The sequence below is a fragment of the Amblyomma mixtum genome, chromosome 8 (assembly GCF_055824585.1).
Source record: "Amblyomma mixtum isolate Tamu chromosome 8, ASM5582458v1, whole genome shotgun sequence".
In the NCBI taxonomy this organism is placed as follows: domain Eukaryota; kingdom Metazoa; phylum Arthropoda; class Arachnida; order Ixodida; family Ixodidae; genus Amblyomma; species Amblyomma mixtum.
The window spans coordinates 26,723,431-26,732,397 of NC_143019.1; the positions used below are offsets into that span (position 1 = coordinate 26,723,431).

Here is an 8,967-nt window from a genome sequence, read left to right on the forward strand (position 1 = left end):
CTACTGGTTGTTTAATCTACACGTCGTTTAATAATAAGCGTTACTCACAATGATGTTCCCACAGCCTTAGGATGTAGAAGGATTCATTGAAACTCGAAATTACTGTACTTAGCACCAAACAGCTGAGCATGTTATTATTAGGTTTGGTATTTGGAGGTAGGCCTACAAGAGGCCAACTCTTCTAAGTTTAGTTATTACCATTTAAATCAGTCGTGAAGAGCAGAAACTTTAACGCTTGAGAATCATTGAGCTCTTATTCTGGGCAAACTGACTTGAACGTCATCTCGATATGGATGTGAAGAAGACGCGGAAGCTACCGTGAATTTGGCGTAGGATAAGTAGCTATAAACGAACAAAAATTCCATTAACGTCGCAAGATCTCCGCAAACCCTCTGCGCCGCGAAACCGGTAGCTAGCTGACTCGATTGCTGGCTCGGTAGCTGGCTCGAGAAAACTCGGTCATTTCCTTGTTTATATTTAACTTGAAGCGTTTTGTATTATGTATAGCTGTGTAGTCCATATGTGTGGTTATATATAATTTTACACTTCATACTGGTTCAGTTTTTCAACTTTTTATTTCTTTTATTTATCTCGTGTTTTAGTTCTCACGTTTTGCCATCTTGTTTCCTGTACGGAGAACTTAACCTGCCAAAAATTTCTGCATATAGGGGCTGCGAAATCTAAAGCCTACCTTTCCTGAAACGAAGTTGAAGCGGCGGCGAATTGCAGATAGTATAAAAGTCGTGATAATAAGGTAGCTAATTAGCAAGTATTGTTGAATGAACGTATTAAATAACATAATCTGGTTGGTTAGCGACTAAGGATAGTTCCGAATCCATCGAGAAAGCTTTCGAAAGAAAGAAAGGCTATTGTCGAACGCTGTACAGCGTGAGTAAATGCGGCCTTTTTTTTTGCGGACAAGACAGATTCTGAACGCATTAAGTGCTCAAACCAAAGCGAAAGGAGCCCAGTGATGCATTCAGCCAGCCGCAATGTTTTCGTTCCTGAGGCTACAATATAGCCTTTTGCAACACTTCAATAAAACATCACCTTGAACATACTTAAATATATGTTTTCAGCTTCGGAAAATTTGCGAAAGACAAGAACACGTGTGCACATCACAGCGAAGCATCACGAACAATCAATTAGCACATCATTATCATATGCCATATAACTCCCACCGCATAGCGAAGAGAATAAAATCTCTCGTTGGAGGCCGCGAAGACAGCTCGCCTGTTTGCGAATCAAATGCTTAAAAACTCGAGGCAATATCGTGAAGCGCGGGAATTAATATATTCGGTTTCCTAAATAATCTCATGATGTTCGATTCTTGCCCCACTCTTTGAACATCAACGATCAGCAGCACTTCAGCATATATCCGACGCGGTTTATGCACATTTGATACTTTTGATTCAAGCAGTCCATCATTACCTTCCATGCATAATCTTCTTAATTAACTATTTATTCTTTCTACCCAGTGATAGCCTGAAAAGTCTTCTCCCTGCGGATGTATTAGACAGTAACATTAAGATACCTGTAACTAGCCTGTTTGCAGAAGTTGTAGTCAAATTTTAGGGATCATATTGTGCCAGATTATTTTCGCTCCATATTGCCTCTAACGATATTCTTTTTAAAGGAAGGTTCGTGAAGTATTTTCTCAATCGTGAGCAATGCCACTGCAATGATAATACGGAACCTCCCTCCTCCCCCCCCCTCCTCCCCCTATTGAATGTTTCCTAACTTATAACACCTTAGAACAGCTGGTTAGTATATGCCGTCCTAATGTGAGTTCAGTGCTCTGGATCTTGCACTGCTAAATTGAAGAGAGTCCAAAATAAAGTAGTATGGTGTTTTTATAACGCATTCTACTGAGCACCTTAATTGAACTGTTTTGCACCTAGTATCGACAAAAACTGCGTATATCGTCTAAAATTGTAGAGGAATCTTGGAACAATGACATCATCCTAGTTCATCAGAAAAAGGACACCGAAGACATAAAAAAGTAAAAGCCGATGACTCATTTTCTGCATGTTCTTCAATAAGGTAGACCCTAATCAAATAAGCGTGACCTCGCACTTCAGTAAATTAAATGACCATGGTAACTTTCGTAAGCGTAATTCAAAAATTAACCTATACATGGTCAGTCATATGACAGAGGACTGCATATAATATAGCAATACTTATATATAGGAATGACAGATTACGAAAAAGCATTAATTGAGTCGAAATTCCAGCAGGGATGCAGGTATCGCGCTACAGGGGTATGGAAGAAGGAGATGTATAGGCGCTGTGGAGTATCTATAGAGAGGGCACAACGACAAAGTCATCATAGAGCAATGAAAACACTTCCAATGAGGCACGGCCTCTGGCGTTTACACAACCTCTCCAGTACATTGCATCCCGTGCTTGCAAGAGGTACTAAAGAACAAGGTTTGGAAGAGCTGGGGAATAAAAGGTTATGAAAGGCATCTTTGTAATCTTCCATTTCCTGAAATCAATGCTTTACTAAGTAACTCACGGGCTGAGTTCGAAAGCATGATCCATGACATAGACAGGCAAAGCAAAGTAGTTGGTCAACAAGTTATATACATGAACTAAAAATAACAGTCAGGAGTCAGAAAATGAACACCAGTTTACAATATGTAACGAAGCATTGAGTGGCAACGGAATACATGTACTTGGCCCGGGCTGTGACCGCAGTTGCGGAACACGAAAGCAGATTAACTAGAAGGATTAAAGTGGGATCTACGGCATTTGTCAGGCGCACTGGATTAAAGAATACAAGCCTACTAGTTTCCTTCAAGAAGTATCGGGCATTTATTGCACAAAGCCTGCTGCAAGGAATACATGTACCGGCCCATTTATCTAAGTAAAATCAGCTGATAAAAAAGCTTTTCGCGCTTGCGTAACGGTAATTGCTAGTCGATTTATGCTTTTCCCGGCTATCACTCGACGCCCAAATGTGACGTTTCCATATCTGCTTTTCTCCTGCTGATGGCCCAGTCTTGTCATCTCACTGCAGTATCGACAGATGGCCCGTGAAGAAAATCATGGCTTCGGGAGGGTAGTGAAACGGGAATAGCGTGCGCAGCGCCCCGTAGATGAGCGGTAGAGAACGGAGGGAAACAGCTCTGCGAACAGCTGAGCGCTGGACGTTGTTTTGCCATATACCGCTCCTACAGAGTGCTTTCCGGTGGGCCCGATTTCACACCCTTTCCCTGCCCTTCTCACTCCGTGGGCTGCCCTTGTGACCACATCAATGCTTATATAAGAGCATACGAATGTGAAGAGGTGACCAAGCTTACCGGAAGGCGCTGCTAAGACCGAAAAAGCGCTGAAGATACCTAATGCCCGTTAAGCTGCAAAAACAGCGATTGAATGCCCGCCATCTCTCTCGTTCTCTCACCCAATAGTCCTGGTTCATATACCACTTGGACGCAGGGACCACATCATCGTTCACTCCTCTACTTGATTAGATCAGCGAACCTTCATTCATTGTTTTAAGCATCCTCGTCATGCATCACCACATACCCATTTATGCATCCCTGAGGCAAAAAACATCGCTTAAAAACACACGATGAAAGATGCCGAGGGTGCTATCGAGCTTGTAGAGAAGCGGGTTATGGTGCAAGGATCCTACTCAGACGGGACAGCATTCAGAGAAACCAAACACGCTGCGGAGCTCAGAGCCCAGAACTGGAAAAACCATTAGCCCGTCGACGACATGGAACCTGGCTCACACCTCAAAACAATTGAAAGGTTGCGGCTACCAGTTAGCATGAACCGCCCAAAAACGTGTTACGCTTTTTGTCCAATGCATTTTAACACGATGTCGTCAAGGAGCTCGTGTCGCAGAAAATGGGGCGTCGATATCGGCGTCATCGACGTCGTTGACCATGAGCCAAATTGACGAGTAATCCTCAGAGAAACAAACTAGCAGACAGGTGGTCCACATAGGTCGCGTAACCTTGTGGCATCATCACAGCCTGCTCACAGGACTGGGAGCAAACTGCGCACCCCGGCAGGCGGCAGTTAAATTAATGATTGGTCCCCAGAGGTCGCTCGCAAAGAGCAATCTGGGTCGCACAAGACCCACCACTGGTAGCGCCTCTATCGCAGGGCAGCGGCTCATCGCCGTTACCCCACTGCACCAGGAGTGGTGTGAGGACTCACAGGGATCTATGAACGTTAAATAGAAAATTAGCAGTTCTTCATATATGAGGTTGTTTTCGAATGTGCTAATTTAAAACCCTAAGTATTTCCCGCATTTCCTCTGCAGAGAGGTGAAGTTCATACGATGCCGTCTTCACTTCACTGATCAAGTTTGTTTCATAAATATTTTAATACTCCTTAACGTTAGTGGAATTCTCTATGGCTTGTCCTTATTTTTGTCGTTTTCCTTCGGTTATCTTTTGCACTAAATTTGAGGTTTCCGGTGTTTACCCAATCATAATTGCGGATATGATGCATGTACCCAAAACGATCACAATAACCACAATCATCGTCGGATCTATTATTCTGTGGTTTCACGGGAGGGAGGAAGACGAAGAAGAACGCAGCGGTCATCAGCAGCTAGTGCCTCGGCAGCTCCGTGATTTGTAAGCTCTTGCATTTATCAAAATACTGGTTAGTATTTTCGTTCATTGCGTTGTTGCTAGTCCCTGCATGCTTTCAATCCGGTGCCCAAAACCACATCTCTGCCTGTACGCCCAACGTATCGCCGACGTCTGTCTGTCTCCGCAGGACCACTATGGGCGTCCCCGTCGAGGTTGCCACCCCGTTTCTCGCGGTGATGCCAGCACTGTTGACGGGTCTCCTCGTGCTCCTGCTAGTGAAAGTGGTGATATTCCTAAGGCCAGGTAGGCAGCGGATCGGCGCTGCTCTTGTAGGCACGCTGCTAGGGCTGCTGGCTGCAGCGCTGAATGAAGCCTTCGGCCCCCCACGGACGTGCTCGACCATCATCGCTGCACCTGTGAGTTTTTGTGTTTTATATTTCGTAAGTTTCACACAGTAAATGGAAGGGCGCCGGTTGACATAGATACCTCAGAGTGTCTTGATTATTTCCATGACGTTAGCCTAGGATAAGGCCCCTTTGAATACAGGGCATCCTGAAAAGAATGAGCGGATAGTTACAACCGCTGGATTTCTTAGGGCGAAGAGCACAAATGTACGAAAGTAATGACCCCAGCGCACCGGAGACATTTTATCTTCTGGGTTCTTCTTCTGGGTTGCTGTAATTAAGCCGCTGAGTACATTATGCGTCCCTAACAACAAGCAGAGGGACGAAAGCATTCATAGTTTTTCTTAGGGGCACGGGTTTATTGGACATATGTGTGTTTGTGAGTGCGTGAGTGTTGAGAATGCTTGATGTCACCTTTAACGCTATTTCTCTCTTTTTCACCCTCTTCTTTCACCCTCATCTGGAGTAGCATGCCAGTCCCATAACCAGAGAGACCTCTCCTTTATTCATTAAAGTCTCTCTCTCTCTCTAACAACAAACAGCTACACGCGTTTGGAGGTAACCCCTCTGCTGTGATATCGTAAAAACTTGTTGACGAGAAAACAGTTGTTAACGCATTGGCTGAAATTTCATGTACTTCACCAGTCGAATATATTCATTAGAGTAGGTCTTCTGCCTCTTGGATGTACAGGACAACGTGTTATGAGCGTTGATTTACGGCATGCTTTCTCAATAGTGCCAGGAAACAAGGAGTTGGTAATGTCTAGGAGGCACAAGGCAGTGCATAAAATGTCACTCCTCGGAAAGCATGTTTAGTGAGCGCTCGTATAATGGTGCTAGCTGATTTCTCTAGCGCATTCCAACTCAACATTTTGGCGTACACCTTTGGTTAATGTCGGAACGCTCAAAGACCTCAAAATCTACTCTACCTTATTTTATAAGGCTTTATTTAATCAAGAAAACTTTGCGCAGAATAACACAAGACGGAAGGGAGAAACACGTACACACACACGAGCGCAATGTGTGTGTGTACGTGTTTCTCCCTTCCGTCTTGTGTTATTCTGCGCAAAGTTTTCTTGAATATGTCGCTGCACCAACTGGCCCAACATTCTGCTCTACTAATCAAATACTTGTTATATGTAGTGTTTACAGTGTTAGCCTCACTCCTGTCTTTACTTAATGACTGGCACCGAGGAGAAATTATTCGCCGCTTTGATGAAATGTGCACTTTATGACCTGCTGCTTTAATTAGAAAAACATCTTGTCGTCGCTAAGCAACGCTGTTCACGACACTATAGCAGGGTACAACTAAACATCGAAGGAACTTTTTCCCTTCAAAAGACCCCTTTCCAGCCAATGGCCTCGGCCGCTTCTCATGACCCTGATAGCGGGACAATGCAGGGGGTGGCAGATGGAAGAGGATAGTCCCCTCCCTCCATGGTCGGCGATAGTTCTCTTTCTGTATTTTAAGCCTCTCCCTGCATTGGGACGCTAGCAGGTTCATGGGAATCGGCTTACGCCTTTGGCTGGAAGGGGACTTTTTACAGGGAAAAGCCGCTTTGTTCTTGAGCTGTATCCGACCATAGCTTTGATGAAATCAGCGAAGAGCTCAGCGCAGGCTGTGTAAACTCTTGGTCATTGTTTTTGTGACGAGTAGAACACCCAATGGCCAAGGTTATTCTTTTGTCAAGAAGTAGGTGTACAGGGCGTAACTACTTACCTGCTTCAGATCAACAGACTATCGCGATAACGGCTAAGATAGCGATGTTCTGTCAAAACCAACGATGCTTATTCTGCCTTTTCAGCCACAGATTCGTTTTACACACACGTCATCGGGCCAGTACACTGACACGAACAACACGCACCTGTCCTCTTCACTAAACGAGAAGAGCGGGGACATCCTGTTGGTGGCCGAGTCTTATAACCTCACCAACCTCACCGAGGATCAGGAGAATACGGTAAGGAAAACAACCCTCACGTGCAAGATCTGTAAACAGTGAGCTGATTTTAGTATACGTCAATACCAATATTTTGGAAGTGAGAAATAATCTCAGAGTCAGAGGAGACAAGCCATGTGGAGAGCCAGCGTTTCTACGAGTTCCGCGGCTGTTGCACAGATATGCGGTTTCTTAGAAACATTCATAGCTGTATGACAGTAATGTTTGCGTTGTATATCACTTATTTTAACGAGAACGAAATACCCTTCTGCTGAATGATTCAGGGCAAAAAAAAAAAAGTTTTAAACTGGCCCGTGAATTCATCCTCCGTGAGCCGGGCACTGTAAAATATTGTAGTTTCCTGGTTAAACCGTTACTTATTTAACACGAGGCTATTAAAACAAATTGTCCAGTTTTCGGAATCAACTACATGCCCTTGAAATAACGATGAGAAATTTTTGCTTAAGGCCGACGAAATGTTTTGTTAAGAGTCTAGCCTTTATAAACGTAACGGTAGCTACGTTACCTCTATGTATGTTTTAATGTCGAGCAAATAGCATGATGCAGGCAACCACAGCTGTAGTACTGACAAGGTATCGAAGCCTGCCATTGTCCATGCTAAGTTTCTGTTTCAGATAAAGTAAGCACGATGTTCAGCAACAGGGGTTTGAATGTACATGCAGGAGCACAATCAAGGTCTTTGCGATTCATCAGCCAGGGCGAGGTCCTATACCGTGCAGTTCCTCCTGTGGCTTCTGATGCTGGGCATGATATTGGCGAAGTTCTATCTCCGGAAGCAACCGCAGCACCATTTTCACAATGCTCCCCTATGGAGGCCTATACCATGGCAACCACACGAGCGAGCGTGGGGCTAACTGGACTCAAGAAGCCTTAAAGATGTGTTCTTGTTGGGCCTGCCGGCTTATGTCTCCTTGAGCCTATGAGGCGCGTGGGAATATTTTGAATGCCGACAGAAGTCAGAAGAACACTTCGCTTCTCAATAAATTTGGTGGAAGGCACTACAAGATCTTCAGTGTGTGACTGCCTTCTTGCCTGAAGTGTAATCGCACGCAGAGACCACGTGGTTGGTGTAGAGTTGTCACACTGCCAGGCATTGTTTCTTTTTCTATACTCCCTAAAATCCTGGTAGAGGAAAACCCCTTATTGCTCCCTTATGCTTCGCTACGGGTACTTAAGAACATGGACTTTTGGGCCTTTCTTTACGGGAATGCTCCAGGCAAAGTAAGGTCAGATTATTTATGAAACAGAAATCCCATGAACAGAAAACATTGGGTTTAATACAAAAACGTGGTATGAAAACTGACTCGGGGTATGAATGACACCACCGCGCTGGTCATACTTGTACTGTCTTTTTGCTCCTGAGGCAAAGATCTGTACCAAGCCATTCAATTTCCGCGGCTACCAGTGCCTGCAGCGTGGCCGTATGGCGGCAGGAATTCAAAATTGCCGCAAGGCTTTCGAGTGCTCATTAAACCAGTCCGGTGAACCAGTCGAAAGCAAGCAGCTTCAAAGGAAGCTGAAAGCATGCAACCGGCGAAGGATAGGCCGTGCTAGATGCAGGGACCGTTGCTTTCGCAGATGAGACACCTTCCGCGTCACCTATTGAGAACATCAAGGAATTTGAAATTTCTCTAGTGCCCCCCTAATTGGACAGCTTTCCATAGCTGATTAAAGTATACCGGGATACCATCGCAGCTGAACAGGAGAAGGATGCGACTCTTCGAGATTTGGGTGATCATGTCGGTGAGGGGCTTCAGAAAAAAGAATGTTCAGAAGCGCTGGAAAGGTGTATTGTATTGGCAGTCGAAGATACAGAAGGCGTGCATTACGACCAGCTAGTGACGTCACAAAAATATCGGGCTAGCCTTCTGAAGCTTTGTCACGGAAGCGGCTATGCCGGCCATCTCGGAGTAAAAAAAAAAGGGCTCGGCTTTTGAGAGACTTTAATGGGGCAAGGTGCTTTAAACATGTTGAGAGATTTGTACAGACGTGTGCCGCGTGCCGAAAAGTGGATTGGCAATATGCAGCCAATGCTGGGGTGCAGCGTAG

The 8,967-nt window shown here is 44.9% G+C and overlaps 1 protein-coding gene across 1 annotated transcript; it reads left to right on the top strand.

Moving 5' to 3' along the window:
• Nucleotides 1-4,270: 4,270 nt before the first annotated feature.
• On the top strand, nucleotides 4,271-7,814 carry LOC149331791 (uncharacterized). Its single transcript, XM_089555572.1, has 4 exons — nucleotides 4,271-4,598; nucleotides 4,744-4,972; nucleotides 6,766-6,918; nucleotides 7,581-7,814. The coding sequence occupies exons 1-4, from the start codon at nucleotides 4,372-4,374 to the stop codon at nucleotides 7,770-7,772; spliced, it is 801 nt and encodes a 266-aa protein (XP_089411698.1). The 5' UTR covers nucleotides 4,271-4,371; the 3' UTR covers nucleotides 7,773-7,814.
• Nucleotides 7,815-8,967: the final 1,153 nt, after the last annotated feature.